The sequence below is a fragment of the Bufo bufo genome, chromosome 4 (genome assembly GCF_905171765.1).
Source record: "Bufo bufo chromosome 4, aBufBuf1.1, whole genome shotgun sequence".
Taxonomy (NCBI): domain Eukaryota; kingdom Metazoa; phylum Chordata; class Amphibia; order Anura; family Bufonidae; genus Bufo; species Bufo bufo.
The window spans coordinates 136538863-136563382 of record NC_053392.1 but is presented as its reverse complement, the minus strand read 5'-3'; the positions used below and the strand labels follow the sequence as shown (position 1 = coordinate 136563382).

The window sequence follows — 24520 nt, the reverse complement described above, 5'->3', positions numbered from 1 at the left end:
TCAGGACCTGTGGTGACGTCACTGAGCTCCAGCCTCCTTCACATGGTCCATTACCATGGTGATGTATCATGTGATGAGCTCAGTGACATCACCACAGGTCCTTTGACAGGTCCTGAAGAAAGTACAGGAGACCGGCTGCTACGCGATCAATTGGAGGAGGCGAGTTAATTTTTATTTATTTTTTTAACCCTCACTGGCACTGCCCACCAATGTTTATATGTTTATTATACCAGGGAGGGGGGGCGCACTGCGCCACCAATGTTTATTATACTGGGGTGTATATAATGTTTATTATATTGACCTTCTACTACGCATTCTGCATTAAAGAATGCTATTATTTTCCCTTATAACCATGTTGTTATAAGGGAAAGTAATACAGTGAATAGACTTTCATCCTAGCAACCATGCGTGAAAATCGCACGGTTCAACCGGAAGGATGGATCCGGTATTTTGAATGTCGGATCTGGCACTAATACATTCCCATGGGGAAAAATGCCGAATCCGGCATTCAGGCAAATCTTCAGTTTTCTTTCGCCAGAGATAAAACCGTAGAATGCTGCAGTTTTATCTTTTGCCTGATCAGTCAAAAAGACTGACCTGAAGACATCTTTTCTGGTATAGAGCCCCTGTGACGGAACTCTATGCCGGAAATGAAAAACGCTAGTGTGAAAGTACCCTAAAATATTAAGTTTAAATCCCCCCTTTCCCAATTTTACATATAAAATATATAAACAATAAATAAACAAAGTCCAAACTATTAAATTTTTAAAATATTTCTCCTATGCGGCGAGCATTCGCCATTTTTAGTCACCTTGTCCCCTCAAAAAATAGGATAGGACTGTTCTATTATGGGCCGAACGTTTCATAAAATGCGAAATGCACGCAACTTTTTTTGTCGTTTTTTTTTTTTTTGCACGGTATTGAGTATCGCAATACTTTTTTATGGTGACGAAAGCGAATCAAAACTTTGGTGTCGAAACAACCCTACGCCAATCTGATCGGCGTAGCGTTGTCACGATACCAAAATTTTGATTCGGCGACTAAAAATTACATTTGGCTCCTAAATTTTTCAGTTTAGGAGCCAATGGCTACTAGGTATTTTTTTTAGTCTGGAGCACTGGATAGGGGGCGGTCGGACTCGGAGCCGGCGGAGGTAGAGAGGCAGTCGCCAGAAGTGGAGGAGGCGGGGTCGCAGACTAGGAGTGGCACGTACTAGGAAGCTGCGAGTTGAGCTGCTGGAGTGTCGGTGGCTGGCTGGCTCGGCGGGCGGCGCATGCGCAGTACGGGGTACAGTTCGGTTGGTTCAACTTCAAGTGGCTGAGGTGAGGGCTGGCTGGGGAGTGGCACTGAGTCTGACTGAGTCTCTGACCGAAGCGGCAGGCGGCAGCGTCAGTCAGTGGAGAGATGTGGAGACTGGAGTACTGTAACTGGAGTCACTCTGGAGACTAGTGTAGTGGACAAGTGGAGGAGACTGGAGTTATTTCATCTGTGTGTGTGAGCTACCGCCGGATCTCAGCATCTTCCCTATTCACACATATACCTGCTCAAGCCTGGCAGGCGCAACTGCGCCCGCATTATTTAATAGTGTGGTGTGGTAATGGTTAATGGCATTGGCGAAGACACAGACACCTAATCCTATCTGAGGGGTCTGTGATTAGGTGGCTGTGTCTTCGCCAAAATGCCATTAACCATTACCACACCACACTATTAAATAATGCAGCTGCGCCTGCCAGGCTTGAGCAGGTATATGTGTGAATAGGGAAGATGCTGAGATACGGCTGTACCTCACAGTGAGGTACAGCCAGATCTCAGCATCTTCCCTAATCCATATTCACACATATACCTGCTCAAGCCTGGCAGGCGCAGCTGCATTATTTAAAGGGATTCTGTCCGATTTAACCCCTCTAACCTAAACATATACTCATGTCCAGACTAATAAGAAAAATCCTAAGCTGGCCTTATTAAACCTCACTGTGGCTCTATTTGCCCAAAAAACTGGTTTTTATAACCTGTCAATCACTTACTTAAGGTGCCCAAGGGGAGGTCCGTTAATACAGGGTGCCCGACCACACCCCTTGCCGTCTGGTGCCCAGCGCCACCTTCCCTGTCTTCAGCGCCGCCTTCTACAGCTCACCGCCGCCTCCGCAATCCTCCCCGTCCCTCTGCCAGATCCCGCGCCTGCGCACTAGGCTCAGCCTGATGCGCCCGTGCGGACTCCTGGCAGCGGCAGGCTCGGGATCTGGCAGAGGGACGGGGAGGATTGCGGAGGCGGCGCTGAGCTGTAGAAGGCCAGTTTTTTGGGCAAATAGAGCCACAGTGAGGTTTAATAAGGCCAGCTTAGGATTCTTCTTATTAGTCTGGACATGAGCATATGTTTAGGTTAGAGGGGTTAAATCTGATGACAGAATCCCTTTAATAGTGTGGTGTGGGGATGTTGGGGTGGGAGGTCTGAGAGGTATGTGGGGGTGGGAGATCCGGGGGGGGGGGCCCATAATTTTTTTTTGCTATGGGGCCCAGTCATTTCTAGCTACGCCCCTGAGTACAGATGTAGCAAACCTTAACTTTACGCTTAAAATGCATTTAAAGGGTTGACTCGCAAAAAAGATTCATCACCTATCCCATATAAAAAATGAAATGAACATGTGCACTACTACTCAGTGAAGGGGCCCCCATTACCCAGGATTGTTGTCAGAACTGTGGAGGTGATGCATGCTTTTTGTGGAAAAAATCCCTTTAAAGAGGACCTTTCACTAAAATAAAACATCTAAACTAACTATACAGACATGGAGAGCGGCGCCCAGGGATCCCCCTGCACTTACTATTATCCCTGGGCGCCGCTCCGTTCTCCCGGTATAGGCTCCGGTATCTTTATATGTTCGGCTCAACTGGGTGGAGCCTGCCGGCGTCTCCTTCTTCCAGACTGTAGCGCTGGCCAATCGCAGCGCTCAGCTCATAGCCTAGGAGCTGAGCGCTGCAGCATGGGAGAATGAGACGCCGGCAGGCTCAACTGGGTGGAGCCTAACTATGAAGATACGGGAGGCTACACCGGGCGAACGGAGTGGCGCCCGGGGATAACAGTAAGTGCAGGGGGATCCCTGGGCGCTGCTGTACATGTCTGTATAGTTAGTTTAGATGTTTTATTCTAGTGAAAGGTCCTCTTTAAATGCACAGCTGCAGCAAACACTAAATTGACCCTAAACACAACAGTAACAGCAGTGCCAGTTATGCACTGGAGCCCTTTCACTCCTATCAACCACTCTGCAGCACAGTACCATTTACGCTAGCTGAAGACTTCCTCCCCATAATTTAAGTGATGGGCAGGGCTTTCAGGGATCACACCCAGTGGCGTACTCATCATGGAGGCAGACTACACCACTGCTATGAGGTCCATGATAAGGGAGCCCCCCCAACACTGGATTCCTTCCTTTTGTTAAACCACAGTAATTACCCGTAGCCACCACTAGAGGGAGCTCAGTGCATACAGATTTTTACAGTTTCCAATGAGTTCCAAGACAATTATAAAAAATCCTATGCACTGAGCTCCCCCTAATGGTGGCTGCGGTGGCACTATGTGAAGAGACGGAGCAGACATAGAGCTGTATAGAGGTGATGTATCACTATATTTACAAATGTTTTTCGGTGTAAATACATTGAGAAATATGGTATTCAGAAAATGGGGTTATGTCTGGCAGTGGTGTACATAGAGAAGTAAGGGCCCCATAGCAAGGATCAAACCAGGACCCCCACACAGAACAGAAACCCTTTTCAATGACCCTTGGGCCATTTTTCCACTGCCTCATTTGCTAAAAGTTGTTCCTTTAGAGCAGGGATAGCAGGGCCGGCGCCACCAGTAAGGCGACTAAGGCAGTCGCCTAGGGCGCCATTTAGCAGGGGGCGCCCGTTGCGGTGTAAAAAAACAAAAAAAAAACGTTGGTTATATAGTTCGGCCGGCCGGCGGCGCCTCCTGAGCGGCTGAGCGCTTGCCGCTCCTCTAGAGAATCTCCGGCCGCCGGCTCAGTGCTGCGCAGCCTGCGGTGTCTGCTCTGTGCTGTTAATGTAGCGTGGCCGAGCTCTGTTCGGTCCGCGGTACAGGAGCTTTTGATTCCTGTAACCGACCGGACTGACAGGAAGTGCTCACTTAGTGTGCGCTTACTTTCAGTCCGGCCGGGTACAGGAAACAAATGCTCCTGTACCGCAGACCGAACAGAGCTCGGCCACGCTACACTAGAGGTGGGGGGGGGGGGGGGGGGAATGGAATGGAAATGAGAGTGACAAGGGGGGGGGGGGGATGGAAATGAGAGTGACAAAGGGGGGGGATGGAAATGAGAGTGACAAGGGGGGGTAGAATAAGAGTGACATAGGGGAATGAAAATGAGAGTGACAAGGGGGGGATGGAAATGAGAGTGACAAGGGGGGGGGGGGAATGGAAATGAGAGTGACAAGGTGGGGGGGGGGAGGAAATGAGAGTGACAAGGGGGGGGAATGGAAATGAGAGTGACAAGGGAGGGGGGGAATGAGAGTGACAAGGGAGGGGAGGGGGGGGTGGGGAGGGGGGGGGGAGGGGGAGTGGGGGGGGGGGGGGGAGGGGGGGGAGGGGGGGGGGGGGTGGGGGGGAGAAGAGAGTGACAAGGGAGGGGGGGGGAGAGAGTGACAAGGGAGTCCCCAGAGCCAGACCAAGAGCCAGACTGCAGCCAGAGACCAGATCATCTTATTGTCCTGGTGGTAAGTAGACAATGCAATATGTTTATTATGTAATTGTTTAGTTATTAATACTACATTGGAAACTAATTTACCTCACATTTAGGGTCCATTCACACATCCGTGTGTGTTTTGCGGATCCACAAAACACGGACAGCGGCAATGTGCGGTCTGCATTTTGCGGACCGCACATTGCCGGCACTAAGAGAATATGCCTGTTCTTGTCCACTATTGTGGACAAGAATAGGACATGTTCTATTTTTTCAGGATCGTGAAACTACAACTCCCAGCATGCATACTTGCTATGCTCCTCTAAGAACTCTTATAGAAATGAATGAAGCATGCTGGGAATTGTAGTTTCGGGACAGCTGGAGTGCCAAAGGTTGCTGATCCCTGCTTTAGAGGATAGAGTCCTGACCAAGGTTTCACCTCCAGTAGAAGAGGAGATAATCCCAACTAAGTCTGGGCCTCCTCTTTCCCTCGGCCCCTTAGCAGTCGCATGGTCTGCAGCTATGGTAGTAGTTACGCCCCTGATGTCTGGGTTCAGCTCTGAACCCGGACAACCTCTAAGAAACTTTAAATCTCACAGGGAGTTTTTGCTATGGAGCCCTGTGAGGTCTGTGTACGCCCCTGATCACAACCAAATTGATCAGGAGGTGGTAGCATGTCCTAGCCATATGTTCTGACTAATCATGGTGGGAAGATCCAATCAACCACCCTGCGGACACCAGATGCCCCGTGGGTCAGGTCTGGAGCTTCTCTTGTTCTACGCTATACTGCTGTGGCATTTGCATTGTAGTGAAAAGCAGGCAGCTGAACAGAACCGAGCTGTCTCAAGCAAGTCAGATCTATTCAGTCAGCCAAAAGAGTGGAAAAAATAAAATAATCATGTGTAGATGTAGAATCCATCTGTGTGCTCCTCTGAGCTGCCTACACAGTCAGGATGGAACAGCGATATTAACTCACAGGCAACTGTTCTAATTATTGTTCCCAAAATGTGTATGGAAATGTATCACAAAGCACAGAAATCCTGACGGCGATCTGTCCACCTTAACCTTCTTTTTCCATAGCCTAGCATGGATACCAGACCACACCATACCTGACCAGAGAATTCAAGGCACACCCTATATACACGTGTCGGGAAGGAGTGGTGTTCCTGGTCGCACTAATTACCTTTAGTGTTGTCCTTTGTCACCACATCGGATATTTCAAACAGTTTCAAAGGGAGAGGCATTTTGCGATTGGCTGCAACCGTTTTCAATAAGCCGGGCAGTAAGGTTGTGCGAGCCACCTGAAAAAACAAGACATAAAAAATCTTTTTTACTTAAAATCAAAAAGACAACGTCCAGATTTAGATGAACCGTACAGGCTGTCTCTCGTACATTAGCCATTTGTGTCCCAGATCTCCTCCGCTCATATTGTGAGGGTGACAGCTACTACAGACATACTGTGTGGGCTCTCCGGATGCTGGTGTGTCATCTGTCTTCCCCTTCCATATCACTCTTCCACTTCTCACCAGTAGTGTTGAGCGAACTTCTGTTTTAAGTTCGGTGTCTAAAGTTCGGCTTCCGGTTAGCGGAGAATCCCGATATGGATTCCGAATTCCGTTGTGGTCCAGGGAAGCGGAATCAATAATCGGCCATTATTGATTCCGCTACCACGGACCACAACGGAATTCGAAATCCATATCGGGATTCTCCGCTAACCGGAAGCCGAACTTTAGACAGAAGTTCGCTCAACACTACTCACCAGTCATCTCACTTTTTAGAGACATGCTTGAGTAAGTTTAGTGTGAAACACATATCGATGCCAGAATAAAAAGGTAACGGCAGTTCCTTTAGGGGGTCCCAGAGGGCCCATGTATAAGATGTAGGAATCCAGGGGACTGTCATTTCATGGCCTATTTTTCACACTCTCCTGAACCATGCACAGAACCACTAACTTTTTTATATTTAATATAATCATACCATGTCGATACAGCGGTGAGGGTCACCAAGGCAGTGATGCTAGCTCTCAAGGGGACATCACTTTCTATAGGGCCTTAAAGAGTAACTAAACTTTTGATTAAATTTTTGTTAAAATGTCCCTAATGTCACAATAACACTTTTTGTAATATACTTTATTAATGGTTTTTGTATTTTAAATAATCTTTCTCAATGGGTCAGCAGCGCACACTGCTGTTCCTGCCCATGCCGCCGGAGGTTTACTAAATACCCTATGCCCATGTACTATGCCAGGATTCGCGGAGCCAAGTTGTAGTTTTTAAATGTGTCATTTTGGGGTACACATAACTTTCTGATTAACTTGTATTAACTCTTTCTGGGAGGAAGATGGGAAAAAACAGCAATACTGCCACTTAGTTTTTACATAAAATTTTTTACGCCATTCATTTTTCGGTATAAATAACAAAATATCTTTATTCTCTGGATCAGCACGATTACAGCAATACCAAATACATAGTTTTTTTTTTTGTTTTCTTTACTTTTACTACTTTTGTGCAATAAAAATCTTTTTGCATCGCCGCTTCCCAAGACCCATACATTTTTTACTTTTCTTCCTATGGAATTGTGTAAGGGCTTGATTTTTGGGGACGACTTGTAGTTTACATTGGTATAATTTTGGGGTAAATTATGATTTTTGATTGCTTGTTATTACATTTTTTCAGTAGTGACTAAGCAATTCTCCAATTTTTTTTTTTTTTACGGTGTTCACCATAGGGCATAATTTACATGATATTTGTGTAGTGTGGGTTGTTACGGACGTGGCGATACTAAACAGGTGTTGCACTATTTAGATTGCTTTTAAAATACAACACACACATCAGTGCTGTACTGACATTGACCAGCAGGCTTTGCCAGAGAGGCACAGCCTGCTAGAAACCACTCAAGGCTGGTCTGGGGCCTATATCAGCCTTTACACACATGGGCACCCTGCAATCGCATTTGCGGGGTGCCGATGGGAGACAGAGGGAGTCCCCTCCCTCTGTCAGCACTTACATGTGGAGGGCGCCATGTAAAGGGTTAAACAGCCCGGATCGGCACTCCTGCCGGTTCGAGTTGTTTGAGCAGGAGCGCGGCTCTCATGTGACAGCAGAACCTCCGCTCCCCAGGGGACCAATGTAGCACTTAGACTGGGCCGCAGTGAAAAGACGGTGGCCCCTTAGTGACCGCCATAAAAAGACATATAGGGGTTAAATGGGAAGTAAAAATCCTCTGTTGACACTAGCCATGACCCATCATCACATCTACTAGTGCCCTACAGGGGACCCATCGATCCAGGTCCCTGGCCATTCTCCCTAATGTCAAGCCAGCTCAGTCACAGCTGTGCTACAGAGCTTTAAAGGGGAAGATCCAGCTCCATGCCATGGCTCCAGTCACTGCAGTTGGGTAAGCAACTGGTAAGGGTAAGAAAAACCATTGTTTCTGGATGCATATATATTTCTCTGTGGCCATTTCTGCAAATCCACTGCAAAAAAAAAAGTGTGATGTGGATCCTGCAGATTTCATCACATTTGCTGTGAAAAGCAACCACTCAAAAGCAGAATGCACGTGGCCTGAAATCCATGCAGATTTATTCCGCTATGTGGTGAAACGTTGAAGTGTCATTTTCAGGGTCTCCTTTATGTGGCCTAAATGCAAATGACTTGTTAAAAAGACAATTTTAGTCCAATACAACATTTCTGAGCTTGCCTGTGTTTCACAAGATCAAAAGAGTAAAGAGTCGCCAGTATACAATCTACAGAAGGAAATAATCTGGGGGCGTGAAAAGGAATATGGCTGATAAGATCTTAATCTCAGGTCCATAATCTACTTTGCTGAGAACAGCAAACAGACCTGAGTGAATAGTGTATTAATGTCCTTATCCCATCTGTGACTGGAGAGCAAAGTGAAAAATTGCAGCCCATTAAATAAATCAACCTGTTAGGAATTACTGCTGCTTAAAGCGAGTGTCTGGCCCCGACACCGTCCCCAACAAGACTGCAGTGAATTCACAATACGGTGTCCTTGTAGTGACAATATCAGCACTGGGGCTCTGAGTTTTCACATAGCATCCATTGGTAACCAGTTGGGGGTGTGTACCTGCACAGATGACTCTATCCAATCAGTGCTGCCATTGTCAGACTGTGCAGGCACACCACAGCTGGTTACCTCCCCTCTGTACCCTTACTGCAGACTGCTAGTAAGCCATTCATAACTTCTAGTAGAAATAATAAAGGAATGGCACAACATAAAGACATAGGAATAGAGGCTCCAGAATTGTTATTACAGGGGGAATGCATGAAGCTATTAAAACAGTCAGGAGTGGTTAAAGGTCCTCTTTAATTCACCTCGATGGGCTAATCACAGCTGTTTCCCTACACACCTATCAAAACTGGAGTAAAAATAATGCAAACTTTTTGAGCAAAGAAACTTCTGCCAGCGTTCTGGAGCAGAGGTCTTAAAAATGTTCTCCTCCTGCTCTTCAAAAACATGTTGTTAGGTTTTATTCAAATATATAGGGAAGATTTATCATAAACCGGTGGGGTAGGCTGGGCTACGATACCCAGATGCATTCCCAGAGGTGTACGTCTCGTCATAAAAATGACCTGCAGCATCGACAGTCTGTGAGCCTCAACTAAAATCTACTCCAATGGGCATAGAAGTTGATAAATGTGGTGGGGCCGCCGGCCAATTCCTTCCCTCATCACACCCCCTTTTCAGGAAAGTGTCGCGGCCAGCAGAGAAATGCCACTTGCTAATTCAGACGCCATACGGATATCTACCCGAGCGGAAATCATTCTGGAACAGCTGTCTGCATCAGGCTTTAGGACTACAATTTTGAAGATATTCTTACCCATTTGGAAAAGAACAGCTCAGCAAAGTACATTTACAAGAGTTTCTCTGCGGTCAACATACAGATGACCTATCCATAAGATGGGCCATCAATATAATCGGTGGAGGTCCAATACCCCCTATAGCAGCAGCCGCAGGTTCTGGAAGTAAAAAGTGTACGGAGCTGGAACACCACAGCTCGGTACACCGCATAGTGGCTGTTCACAGGTACTGCAGCTGATGCTCTTATTCAAGTGAATGGGAACTGACCTGCAATAGATAAGCTCCATACACTGCTTACTTCTGGAACCTGCAGATATTAACAGCTGATCTGTGGGTGTGCCAGGGGGTCGGACCCTTATACAAGTCATACTGATGACCTATCCTATGGATAGGTCATCAGTATGTGAGTTTTGTAAAATCTCTTAAGGATAACTGTCATATTTTTATTTTATTTGCTAGTTTATTAGAGCTAGGCATGTATACCTGAGTTAGTCTGTCAATGATTGCCAAAATATCTGTAATTACCTTATAATAACAGCTTTTCATTAATGTCCTCTGTCCCTTTCCACTGCTCCCTTTACCGGTTTAGGACATAGGGCGTGGATAGTTACATTCCTTATAGCGCGATATAGGAGAATATAATCTTATCACTTACTTTCATGCGGCCGTTTCTTTAGAAAACAAAGTTTTATAATATGTAAATCCGGTCTCTACCAGCAAGTAGGGCGTCTACTTGCTGGTAGCCGCAGCAGAAATCCGCCCCCTCGCCGTGTTGATTGACAGGGCCAGCCGTGATCTCCTCCTCCGGCCGGCCCTGTCAGTATTTCAAAAATCGCGCGCCTCTGTTCATTCGGCGCAGGCGCTCTGAGATGAGGAGGCTCGTCTCCTCAGCACTCCCTCAGTGCGCCTGCGCCGATGACATCACCGAAAGAGAAGACGTCATCGGCGCTGGCGCACTGAGGGAGTTCTGAGGAGACGAGCCTCCTCATCTCAGAGCGCCTGCGCCGAATGAACAGAGGCGCGCGATTTTTGAAATACTGACAGGGCCGGCCGGAGGAGGAGATCACGGCTGGCCCTGTCAATCAACACGGGCGGTTTTCTGCTGCGGCTACCAGCAAGTAGACGCCCTACTTGCTGGTAGAGACCGGATTTACATATTATAAAACTTTGTTTTCTAAAGAAACGGCCGCATGAAAGTAAGTGATAAGATTATATTCTCCTATATCACGCTATAAGGAATGTAACTATCCAAAAAAAAAAAAAAGAGTTTTGTGGGGTGACAGAAGCCCTTTAAGGACACAGGACGTATGTATTTCCGATCACCGCCCACCCGGGGCCTGCTGAAATCAACCACAGGCACCCAGGGTCAATGCCCAGGGGGGTCCTGTGACCCCCCCCCGTATCAGCGATCGCTGCATACCGCAGGTCAATTCAGACCTGCGGTTCGCGGCGCTTTCTGGAGGTTTCTGATCCCCGCGGTCCGTGACCGCGGGGATCAGAAACTTCAAAATGCCTATATTTTATGTTTAACCCCCCCCTTGCAGCCCTCTGTGTATGTGCCGGCGGGCGCTGCGGGGGGGCTGGGTGCAGGCGGTGCGGCAGTGCGGGCGGGAGGGCCGCTCGATCATCAGCCCGCCCCCCCTCTCAGGATGGCCGAGCGGTTTACAGAGTGTCAGCACATTGCTGACACTCTGCTTGAAACGCCTGACATCTGTGCTGGGACCGCTGTATGGAAGAGGTTAACAGGGAGGGAGCTCCCTCCCTCTCACATCAGGGACTGCTGTGCCTTTTCAGCCCCAGATGGGAGAGGGAGGGGGCCCCCCTCCCTCCCCATCACCCACTGCTCTTCTGTGGCAGCGAGTGATGGTTACCATGGCAACCGGACGCCTTCACAGGCAAAAATGAAATCATTGTGTAAAACTTACATAAATAAAAAAAATTGTATACATATTAGGTATCGCCGCGTCCGTGGCAACCTGCTCTATAAAAATACCACATGATGTAACCTGTTAGATAAATGTTGTAAATAACAAACTTATCTTGCCTCACAAAAAGTGTAATATAGAGCAACTAAAAATCATATGTACCCTAAACTAGTACCAACAAAACTGCCACCCTATCCTGTAGTTTCTAAAATGGGGTCACTTTTTTGGAGTTTCTACTCTAGGGGTGCATCAGCGGGACTTCAAATGGGACATGGTGTAAAAAAAAAAAAAAAGTCTAGCAAAACCTGCCTTCCAAAAACCGTATGGCATTCCTTTCCTTCTGCGCCCTGCCGTGTGCCCGTACAGCAGTTTACGACCACATATGGGGTGTTTCTGTAAACTACAGAATCAGAGCCATAAATAGAGTTTTTTCTGCCTGTTAACTCTTGCTTTGTAACTGGAAAAAAATTAAAATGGAAAATCTGCCCAAAAAGTTTAATTTTGAAATTGTATCTCTATTTTCCATTAATTCTTGTGGAACACCTAAAGGGTTAACAAAGTTTGTAAAATCAGTTTTGAATACCTTAAGGGGTGTAGTTTCTTAGATGAGGTCACTTAATGGAGTTTCTACTCTAGGGGTGCATCAGGGGGGCTTCAAATGGGACACGGTGTAAATAAACCAGTCCAGCAAAATCTGCCTTCCAAAAACCATACGGCATTCCTTTCCCTCTACGCCCTACCGTGTGCCCGTACAGTAGTTTACGACCACATATGGGGTGTTTCTGCAAACTACAGAATCGGGGCAATAAATATAGCATTTTGTTTAGCAGTTAACCCTTGCTTTGTTACTCGAAAAAATGGATTAAAATTGAAAATTTGGCCCAAAAAAAAATTAATTCTGAAATTCTATCTCCATTTGCCATTAACTCTTGTGGAACACCTAAAGGGTTAACGACGTTTGTAAAATCAGTTTTGAATACCTTGAGGGGTGTAGTTTCTATAATGCGGTCATTTTTGGATGGTTTCTATTATGTAACCCTCACAAAGTGACACCAGACCTGAACTGGTCCCTAAAAATTGGTTTTTTGAAAATTTCTGAAAAAAAATTCAAGATTAGCTTCTAAACCTTGTAACGTCCCCAAAAACTAAAATGTAATTCCCAAAATGATCCAAACATGAAGACGACATATGGGGAATGTAAAGTAATAACTATTTTTGGAGGTATTACTATGTATTATAGAAGTAGAATAATTGAAACTTGGAAATTTGCAATTTTTTCAAAATTTTTGCTAAATTTGCAATTTTTTAATAAATAAAAATGATTTTTTTTTACTTAATTTTACCAGTGTCATGAAGTACAATAGGTGACGAAAAAAACAATCTCAGAATGGCCTGGATAAGTAAAAGCATTTTAAAGTTATCACCACTTAAATGCGACACTGGTCAGATTCTAAAAAAAAAATGGCCTGGTCCTTAAGGTGAAATATGGCTGTGTCCTAAAGGGGTTAAAAGACCGTTGCTATGGCTCATCTGTCTCCGGTTAAGAAGACAGAGGGGCGGTCCTTCACACTGCATGCCTGCATAAGGCTTGAGTGTGAGGAGGCGTGTCTCAGTAATCCAATCTGATTGGCTGGCAGGAAGCTGCTGGCTACAGTAAGTGTGTATGTGACCTGAGGGAAAGCAGTTTTGGCCTCAGAGAACTGGCAAAAGAGCCATCTTGAGAAGATCCTCATAATGTAGGATTCAAAACAGCCGTAACTAAGGGGAAAACTCAAGGAAAACAGTGGTAAGTGAAGAAACTAAAGATTACTTTATGCATAATGCTGCTGCAGCAGTAACATATGCTAAAATCGATTTTTTTATGAAAGTTATCCTTTAAAAAAATAAAATTAAAAAAATGATGCAGGCGTCAAGTTCCACTTTTCAAATCCCTAACCACCAGGTCCACATTAGGTAGAAAGAGAGGCTCAAACATATTGTTCCGTTTTTCTTTTATGAGAGGAGGCAATCTCGCCAATATTACAGTTCATTTACAAATTCTATGTTGCTTCCATAACTGACCTGAAATTCTGCAGTCTTGGGATTTGCAATGTGTGCAGCGTTGGTGGCGGAGACAGGAATCCCCAGTTTATCTGCAATATCATCAACTGAACACTGCGGTGACAAACAAAATAAAGAAGGCGTCAGGGTAATTTCAGATAGAATTATAATTAATATGGAGAAATAGACAATTGGGCAGATGAACATTTGCCTTTCAATGAGGCTGAGGATACATCAACTGCTTACCAAGGCGAAGGTCAGAGCTTCGGTGAAGCCGGCAGCGGCCAAGTCCTGACGCAGCAATTCTGTCAGCTTATTGAGAGGCAACTAAAGATAAAGACAGAGAGGTAGTCAGGAGGCTGCTCAGTGTGAATATATGGAAGATACTGCGCTTACAATATCTGTGCATTTCACAGTATGTGATGCTGTATGAAGATTATCTACATGCTGAACATTATTACTCAGTTACAATTATACTTGGAAGAGTTAGGCCCCTTTCACACGGGCGTCGCGGGAAAATCGTGCGAGTAGGCACGCAATTTCAGTCAGTTTTGACAGCGATTGCGCTCCGTTTAGTTTTTTCTACGCGAGTGCAATGCGTTTTGCGCGCGCTTGAGAAAAAAAACTGAATGTGGTATCCAGACCCGAACCCGGACTTCTTCACTGAAGTTCGGGTTTGGGTTAGGTGTTCTGTATATTTTATTATTTTTCCTTATAACATGGTTATAAAGGAAAATAATAGCATTCTTAATACAGAATGCTTACTAAAATGTTGCTTGAGGGGTAAAAAATTTAAAAAAATTAACTCACCTCATCCACTTGATCGTCCAGCCGGCATAGTCTTCTTTCTTCTTTTTTGAGGACCTGCTAAAGGACCTTTGATGACGTAATCGCGCTCACCACGTGGTGAGGCCGCCCATCAGAGCCGGTGACGTCACGGAAGCTTCCGCCCAGCAGTGTGTTATAATAAACAAAAGAGCCTGTGCCCTGCGCGATTTAGCGCAGGGCAAGGGAGCGCATCGGAGCATGAGATGCTCCGATGCTAGCTTCAGGGGGGCTGCCTCTTCCATGGAGGACACGTCGGAGTGAGACTCTCTGGGAGGAGGCAGAGGAAACGGGAGACATAGACACCCTTTTGGGGGAGGATGGTCTGGCCCATTTAGCGGGACATCTGCAATGGGAATGAGCCCCAGGATCCCCAGAGTCGGACTGGTCAGAGGACGGCCTTGCGGACAAACGCCCCAGTATTTCCAAAAAATAAACCCTCATATAGCTATGTAATCGGAAGTCCTGATTCTCCCCGACGTCTGATTCTGGTAAAACGAAGGGTGAACATGCCCATAGCTATTGTTATAGACTTCCGAAAACTGCAGAGCAAGCGTGCTTGGCTATTCTTGGAAGCCTCACTTCAGTGAATGGAGAGCAAGTTGCACACATGTGGCCACCCCCTCCATTCACCACTTGGCTATTTTTGGAAATCCCATAGAGGGGTGGCTGTGCATGCATGGCTTGCTCTCCATTCACCTGAGGGCCTCATTGAGGTAGCAGCCGGTCCCAGAAGTGGGAACACTTGTATTCATAGGTCATAAGTGTCCAGATGAGAAATTCCCTTTCAGTGGCTTGATCTGCGCACATCTGTATTTAGATTGTGAGCCCCTAAAGGGACAGGGTAAGTAAATCCATTCTTTGTAAAATGTTGTGGAACAGATTAGAGAACAGTGCCACGCCTGTCCACGGGTGGTGTCTAGTATTAAATGGAGCTGATCTGCAATACCACACACAACCTGTGGACAGGTGCGGCACTGTTGCTGGAAGAAAGCAGCTATGTTTTTCTAAACCATTACAACCCTTTTAATAAGAATAACAATAGTAATAATGCTCAGGATAGTAAGAACAGCAATGTAAATAATAATAAAAATATTAAAGGGGGTGTCTCACCTCATTAAGTTAAATTTATTATGTGTGTAAAGTTAATATGAGTAGCTTACTAATATATGTTTGTTTTCAATAATGGCTCTGGTCCTCAGTATCTCCAAATTTGTTCCTTTTTATACACCGCTAGTCTCTAGGGTTTACGGCCGTGGTGGCGCACAACATGAGTATAAAGCCAGCCTCTCTGGTGGCCGGGAATCGCGGGAGCGAGCGCACAAAGGCCAGCGCATGCGAATTAGCTCCGGTCCCTGACCACTGCTCTTCTCTGGCAATTGCTCCTGTCCTCGGCCACCTCGTTTCAACTATGGCTGCTTGTATAGAACAGCTTCAGGGCATGTACCACAGCCTTGGAAGTGTTCTATACATCTATGGAAAGATGGAGGACTAGCAAACAGATCTTGGCAACCATTTCTCATTGGTTGTCACGATCTGCACTGTCCTCACTCAGCCGAAGCTGCTATTGATTCTTATACACTAGCATCCTCTGGAGTGCGCACACACAGCCGCTTGCCTGTGCCATCACTCTCAGCAAAAGGCACTTCAGCTTCGAGTGTGTTTCAGGAACAATGCAACACTTAAATCAGGAGGTGAGACAACCTCTTAAACTGTAAAATAATAAGAAAATAATCATAACAAAAAGGTATAATACTACTGAATTCTAAAAACTGGACAGTGTCAGAGTGTGTTCAGGAACACATCCGATTAAAGGGGTTGTCCAGGTTCAGATCTGAACCCGGACATACCCATATTGTCACCCAGGCAGCCCCCCTGATGTTAGCATCGGAGCATGTCATGCTCCGATGCGCTCCCTTGCCCTGCGCTGGATCGCGCAGGGCAAGGGCTCTTTTATTTACAATAATATACTGCTGGGCAGAAGCTTCCGACCAGCAATGTGTTCAGTGGCGTCACCGGCTCTGATGGGCCGGCTTTAGCGCTGCCCTAGCCGTTTTACAGGTTAGGGCAGCGCTAAAACCCACCCATCAGAGCCGGTGACGTCACCGGGCTCACTGCTGGGCGGAAGCCTCCACCTGGCAGCCCTAAGGGGAACCCGGTACGTCACCGGATCTCCTGAAAATGCCTTTGCCCTGCGCGATTGAAATGAAATGCTCCAATGCTCTTGTCAGGGATGCTGCCTGGGTAAAGATATGGGAATGTACGGGTTTAGCTCTGAAACCGGACAACCCCTTTAAGGGCTCATTCACACTACCGCATATTTGGGTCCGCATTAATAAAAAAAAAAAAAGAAAGTCCTATTCTTGCACGGACTGCAAAACAGATACGGACGTCTGAATGAGCCCTAAGAAGGTAATCAAACTTTCCAGAAAGGATATACTCCCATCCCCCAGCTGAACATAATTGACATGTCTTCACAGAGGAACGGCACAACACAGAGATCTAACAGAAGATGCTCCAGAATTATTATATTCTGAGAAGTACAAGTATTTACTAAACCAGACGTGTCAGGGAGGTGGGAGACTAGTGCAGGTTACCTGGTTAGCAATGGTGTACGTTTTGGGGATGGTCATCTGGATGTTATTGTAACCAAAGGCGACAGCTGCATCCTCTACAATGTCACAGGCGTGAATAATGTCTGCTCGTGTAGGGGGGATCTCAACCTCCAGCTGCTCCCCATCTTCCAACACTTGAGATTTCAGACACATCCGTGTAAGTAGTTTAGCCAACTTGTCTGGAGTCTCCCTGGAGAAACAGAAAGTGATGGATTACATACAGCTTATACCTATAGTGACTGGACGTCACCATCATTTAAAGGGAATCTGTCACAAGCGTCCTCTCTATCCAACTGTCTGCAGAGACATATAGCTGATTGATCTAAGGCTCCGTTCCAGAGATAGGATACGTTTTCTTAATATGCAAATCAGACGTTTAGTGCAATGAGGGCATCATCATTGCTCTTGTTGCACCCAAGCTGCGCTCCTTTCTGTGGTTAGCCCGTCCCTGGCTTTGATTGACAGGACCAGAAAGGGAGGAGCTTGGGTGCAACAGGGGGCAAGGGTTACACCCTCATTGCACCAAACACCTAATTTGCGTATTAGGAAAAAGTATCATAACTTGGAAACTGAGCCTTAGTTCAACAAAAGAAAAACAGCATATTAATCAGGAGGTCCAGAGCTATGTGTCTGTGCAGGCAGCTGGATAGGGAGGTCGCTGGGGACAGATTCCCTTTAAGGGTATCTGTCACCAGAGGGCGGCATAAATTGCTGACAGATACAAAATGCTGGATCACCGCTATTCTACTGAATTGGTCCTACACATCAGTATACCTATATAAGGTCACAAGGTCAGCAGTTTAATCTCATTCCTTGCTGCCATATCCGAATGCAGCATACACCAGTGACGGACACCCAGGGGAAGGCGATGACAGAACAAGGCTAATCTAGTACTCATGTATTTCATTTAAAGGGATTCTGTCACCAGGATTAACGATATGTAGATATTTATATGTGCCCATTAATCTTCATGCAGTGTTTACAATGACCCCACTGTTTATGCTCTGTGTGCCTTATATTCTTATAAAAAGCGATCTTATTCATATGTAAATCACCTCTGTCAGGAGCCCAAGGGGTTGTCCCACGATCTCCTGGAGCCCAGACGCGCCCATCGATCCGAAGCCCAGCACCGCCTACCACTTAATTTATTCACTGCACTATCCTGACGTCATGTAATCTCTGCTCTGTAGTCTCGCGCAGGCGCAGTAGACACTGTAGTCTGCGCCCGTGCGGACTACCAGCACTGGCTTCAACTTGTCCACTGCGCATGCGCCGGCTCCCTGCGCACCCCGATCGGACCGGAAAAGACTCTCTCTGCGCAGGGAGCCGGCGCATGCGCAGTGGACAAGTTGAAGCCGGTGCCAGGCGCAGTGAGTGAATGATGCGCTCCTGGTGCCGGATTCCTCACTGCGCCTGCGTCGACTACGTCACAGTTAGGAAGCCGGCATCAGGAGAGCAGCCTTCACTCACTGCGCCTGCGCCGAATACAGAAGTGAACAGCGCAGGATTTAGTCAGCAATGCTGTGAACCGTGACCTCAATCAAGAGGAGCGGGGCGGGCAGAACAGAGGACCTGGGCGGGATAAAGGGCGAGTAGACCGAGCCTCTAGGTGCTGATTTTACGCCCACATAGCACCTAGAGGCTTATTAGCATATTATACAAGTGCTTATTTTATCACAACGGCTGCAGGGAGAAATGTCAAAAACACACGGTTATGTAGTGCTGACATTAGCGCATCGCTAATGTCAGTCTGCTACATAACGGTATTTCTGATGGAAGAAACCCTTTAATGAAGAGGAATTAATCACGAGGGGAACAGTTGATGTCCATTTTCCTTGAGTCTGCGTTGGGGCACTTCGTGACATATTTATCACACGGCGCAGTTTTGTCCACAAATGCTCTCTGCATTGGAGCGAGTTTGGGACAGTGATAAATCTGGAGTGAAACTCATTAACATAATTAGGTCCACTTTCTAGTGACTTTTCAAAACTCGAGTGAGTGGTGGTAAAATGCAAAAAAGATGCAATTTTTTTTGGGGTGGGCAAGTGATCTCAAAAAGACATAAAAGCAGTATTTTGCTACTTTTTGTATACAGAATTCTGAAGTATTGGTGTGAAAAATTCCATCCTCTGCCTCCAGATATGAGACATCAGTTTGCACCATCTGACTGACTGATGCCCTGCTTTAGACAGAGATTACACAAGTACTACGCGTGGTTAAGTGAACAACCCTTATACATACTCCGGAGGATGCGGAATTCACATGAACATCCTCTTACCGTAATTGGAAACTTGTGTGTCAAAACTCAGAGGTTCAAGCCACAAGGAAAGGGGTCAATCTGGGGGCACCATGGGGGTCTCATGTTTGCCTTCAATCTTTCTCCGTCCCTTTAAGGTAATCCTAATTCACATTCAAACAATTTATATAGCGCTAACATATTCCACAGCACTTCTATAATGCACTTGGTGATTATCTCCGATTCTAGAGGATAAAACGGTGGGGGTTCTGGGACACTTACTGATTTTAGGAGAGAAGAGCTGGGCTCTCTTTAAGGTCATTGGGAAATTGGAATCTGCTGAGAAGCAGTTCCCTATCTTGCTGTTACATTACAAGAAAGATTATGCACATGAGACCAATTCACCAGCATGGAAGCACCCTTGTTCTCAGGAATGGATGGAAAACCCCTTTGAAGGCGTGTAGCCATCTTTAAAGCCTTAGGGCTCATGCACAGAACCGTAGCCCATTTTGTGGTACGCAAACTGTGGATCCGCAATACACGGATACTGGCGGGGTGCGTTCCACATTTTGCGGAACGAAATGTCCGGCCCATAACAGAACAGTCCTATCCTAGTCCGTAATGCAGACATATTTTAGATATTTGCAGATGCAGCCAAAAAATATGTTCATGTAGGTGAGCCCTTATTCACACAGTGATTTCCATCAGTGATTGTAAAACCTGGTGCGGTTCTAAACACAGAACAGGTGCAGACCTTTCCCCCATCTCCGAGTAGCCGACAATCCTGGAAATCCCCCCTATTGGGAGAACATGCTAGCAGAGGTGGCCACAAACGGGCAGAAACTAAATGGAGAGATAAGGAGCGGGCACCTCTTTTGGAAATGATATTATCAATTGTCAAGAGAGAGGGACAGTACTTGGCATAAATATAAGCTTACAGTAACTAGAACACGATGAATCGGAAAATTCTTTCCCCATTTCTTACCTGATCCCAATTTTGCTGTTTATTTTGTGGGCAGCAAGCGTTTCTTTCCTGTATGCCAGCTCCTGCATCCCAAACAATAAGATGTTACTATTACAAAGATTCATGTGTGCCCGATATAGCAAAATGAATAACTCTGCTCCATAATTACCTTTCAGGTTGCGGAATCCGTAAGGTAAATACCATATTTTTCGCTTTGTAATAAGCGTTCCCCCCCCCCCCCCCCAAAAGTGGTGGAAAATGGCAGTGTATACTAGCGAGCGCTTCCATTATAGAGGCGTTCACAAGCATGCAACAGGTGTGGGGGGCCGCGAGTGTACCATTGATAGCACTTGCTGTGCTCACAGGTCTTCTCCGGATCCGTGCTGCACTGTCCTGTCTGCATACAGCTTTAGGACGTAGCGTGCGCACTATGACATGACGCTGTGCAAGGTAAGTTCATTTCATTATTTTTGGTCTGACCTGGGTCTGATCTGAGGTCCGATGGTGGTCCGATCTAGGTCTAATGAAAAGTATTTGTTTTCTGATTTTCCTCCTCTAAAACGAGGTCAGTGGTGGCAAACCTATGGCACGGGGGACAGAGGTGGCACTCAGACCCCTTTCTGTGGGCACCAGCACCCTGGAAAAAGTCTATGGTGTACCAATATGCCTTAGAGTCTCCCTGTCATTTATCAGCGCAGGGCGCACTATGAACGGCACAGGCAGCGCACTGAATGCAGGCAGGCGATTATAGATAAATGATAAAGTACATGGAGGATATACTAGTGTTCAGGTTAAATTGCCGTGTTGGCACTTTGTGGTAAATAAGTGGGTTTTGGGTTGCAGTTTGGGCACCCGGTCTCTAAAAGGTTCGCCATCACTGACCTAGGTGCACCTCATAAAGCGAAAAATACGGTATATTGCAAGGTTTGTTATTTTGAGCCCGTAAAAATCCCATAATATCCTATAAGCACATTCTATCAAATTAGACATTCTAATCTCTCAGGTTTATAACAATCCAATTCAGCAAGGTTTTCTTTTTACAACCTGGGAGGCTGTTGATATATAAAGTTTAAACAGATATACATACAGCAGATATATCTAATGATGCAGATATGCCTATTTTTTTTTTTTTTTAGCAAATAATATATACGGTAATAATAATAATATACCATCAATGTGTGACAAGTGGGGTGCGATCCCTGAGCTCCCTCTGATTAGGAGAGTATAATTAATGTTTCAGCATATAAACTGAAGCACTGGCAGGAAACCATCATAGTAGAATTGGGCAATGACTTTTTTTTTTAGGTTGTAATATCTTGTCTTATATCTCAATCTTGACAACCACACCCAGTGCAGAATAGCAGAATACTCATGGGGGAGATTTATCATCTCTTTTGTGCCTGAAAAGAGGCATTAAATAGTTGCAAGTGCAACTTTTTAAAAAACTGTTACATCCCCCACTTTTCGCCAACCTTGCCACTTTTCTGAAAGGGGGCGCAAGAAGTGCGGGGAAGGGGCATGGCCAGCCGCCCTGACAAATTTATCTTCATTTACACCAGTTTTCTCGAGTAAATGAAGCCAGAAATCTACGGCAACGCTGAGCTGTCATAGATTTCTGTTAAGGCTGCAGGAGGATGTGCCTAACCTATGACGAAGCGTGCGCCTTGTCATAAATTAGGTGTATCCTTCAGTGGTGCAGAGGGATATCAAGACAGGTTCAGAAAGCGCCAGTCTTGATAAATGTCCCCCATGATGGTTAAAAGGGCTACATTTCCCAGAATGGGCCTTTCAAAATAAAATAAAAATGTCATATTTACCGGGTAGAAGTAACTTTTTCCATCTGGGTAAATAACCTCAGCAGCCTCCACGCTAAAAGAAAAAAGTGACTTTAGAAACAGAATAAAATATATCTGCTGGCAGAGCTTAATCCTCATAAGACTAGTGCTTTCACTGCACTTAAATGAAGCCAATGACCTAAAGAGCATAGAAATTCAACAGACTACATCTAGAACCTGGCATAGAGGGTACCTTACAGGAATGAGTAGAATTATCCTACATACAGAGGTCCATCAAGTTACAAGGGCCTCAGGTTACACTATTTTCAGCATACAATGGTCATTCCTGAGCCTCTCATTTAAAACCACGTTCAACAAACAATGACCGACCCTGTCGATATGTGGTGCATGTGATTGACTCGAAAAACTAGATTTTTGTACTTACCATAAAATCTGTTTCTCTTCCGTTCATGGGGGGGGGCAGGCTTGACCATGGGGTATAGCTGCTGCCACTAGGAGACTGACACTAAGCACAAAGGTGTGAGCTCTTCCCTTCAGCTATACCCTTCCTACAGGGACTAAGCTAAATCAGTTAGTGCAAAAGCCGTAGGAGAAGCAAGATAAAAACAGGAAAACCAAACTATATACAAACCCAGAACCACACAGGCCAGAAAAGGCCCGTAAACAAGATAACGGGTAGGAGCTGTGTCCCCCAATGAACGGAAGAGAAACAGTCCCCCAAGGGTGGGCATAACCAGAAACCCTCCTGCCAATCAGAGAACCGCCGTCTGCAAAGCTCTACACCTCACAGACGCGTTAGCAGACGCAAAGGTGTGCACCCTGTAAAACTTGGAAAAGGTGTGCAAAGACGACCAGGCCGTCGCCTTGCATACCTGAAGGGCCGAAGCCCCGTGATGCACTGCCCAAGAGGCTCCCACTGCCCAAGCAGAATGAACAGTCACCCGGAAAGGTGGGGCCCGGTCCTTAACGTGGTACGCTTTCACAATGGCCAAACGAATCCATCAGGAAATGGAAGTCTTTGACGCTGCCAGCCCTCGTCTCGGCCCTTCTGGAATAACAAACAGAGAATACGTCCGCTGGAAAGATGCCGTCTGGGACAGATAGCCGCGAACGGCCCGTACCAAATCTAGAGTGTGGTGCGACTGCTCCCGAGGATGAGACGGGTCCGGACAAAATTAAGGGAGAATAATCTCCTCATTTACTGTAGATGGAATGCCGACACCTCCTTCGGAAGGAAGGACTGAACAGGACGAAGGACTACTTTATCCTGATGGAGGATCAGGAGAGGAGACTGACATGACAGAGCTGCAAGTTCAGAAACCCTACGGATGGAAGTTTTTGCCACCAAAAACGCCACCTTGTAAGACAGGAAGCGAAGCGACACCTGCTGCAAAGGCTCAAACGGTGAAGACTGGAGAGTGTTGAGCACTAGATTACGACCCCAAGGATTCCAACGGAGGATGGAAAGGGGGCGCAGCATGCGCCACCCCCTGCAGAAAAGTCAGAACCGCCGAGAGGGAAGCCATTTTCTACTGAAAAAGAATGGAGAGAGCCGAAACTTGTTCTTTGATGGAACTGAGTGCCAACCCCAAGTCCTTGCCAGACTAAAGGAAAAAGACAAGAGTCACGGCAAGGAGAACTGAACAGGAGACAGCTGATGCCGCTCGCACCAACTAAAGTAGGACTTCCAGGTCCGGTGGTAGATTAGGGAAGGAGACAGCAAGAATGACAGGCAGTCCTTCGGACCTGATCTTCCTGAGGAGATGCGGAATGAGAGGAAGAGGTGGAAACACGTAAGGAAACGTGAACCGACGCCATGGAATCACCAGTGCGTCGCACGCCAGGGCCATGGGGTCCCTGAACCATGCAACAAAGTCCTCGACCTTGTTGTTGAAGCGGGACGCCATGAGATCCACGTCCGGCCGACCCCACCGCTCGCAGATGGCTCGAACGACCTGCGGGTGAAGAGCCCATTCGCCGGGATCGAGACGCTCTAGGCTGAGGAAGTCAGCGATCCAGTTGTCAACACCAGGGATGTAAACTGCAGACAGCGCCGGAACATTGTTTTCTGCCTAGCTATAAATCAGAGCCGTCTCCGCCATGGCTGCCGGGCTATGGGTGCCGCCCTGGTGATTGAGGTACGCCCCCCCCCCCCCAACCCCTTAGCCTTGCGTCCGTTAGCACCGTCCAATGGAAAGAAAGGAACGAGCGGCCCAACGTCAGCATCGGAGAGACCAACCACCACCTGAGGGAGACGCGTGGGCTGATCCAGGGAGGCTGGGGAATGGTCCCAGCTGGACAGAATGGCTCGCTGAGAGTCCTGGTATGGAACTGAGCATATTGAACTGCTTCGAAGGCAGAGACCATGAGACCCAGAGCCCGCATGCAGTGACGAATGGGCATAGGGCAGGGCCGCAACAAGGGGAGAATCTGAAGATGGAGTGTGGACAGCTTCTCCGGAGGCAAGAATACCTTGGCCTGAAATGTGTTGATCACCATGCCCAGATAAGTCAACCGCTGTGATGGATAAATACAGGACTTCTGCCTGTTCAGGATCCATCCGAAGCGTTCCAGGACTATGCGCAGGCTGTCCGCCGTCAGCCGGAA

General features: G+C 46.6%; 1 protein-coding gene across 1 annotated transcript in view; it reads right to left on the bottom strand.

Annotated features, from left to right (window-relative positions):
- Window positions 1–24520, bottom strand: part of FARSB (phenylalanyl-tRNA synthetase subunit beta) — a 79027-nt gene that overhangs the window by 18971 nt on the left and 35536 nt on the right. Inside the window, exons 10-15 of the mRNA XM_040427990.1 lie at window positions 21935–21986; window positions 20139–20200; window positions 16900–17107; window positions 13724–13804; window positions 13499–13591; window positions 5872–5989 (exon numbers count right to left, since the gene is read on the bottom strand). Coding sequence (XP_040283924.1) covers window positions 5872–5989; window positions 13499–13591; window positions 13724–13804; window positions 16900–17107; window positions 20139–20200; window positions 21935–21986 — 614 coding nt within the window. The remainder of the gene's footprint in view (window positions 1–5871; window positions 5990–13498; window positions 13592–13723; window positions 13805–16899; window positions 17108–20138; window positions 20201–21934; window positions 21987–24520) is intronic.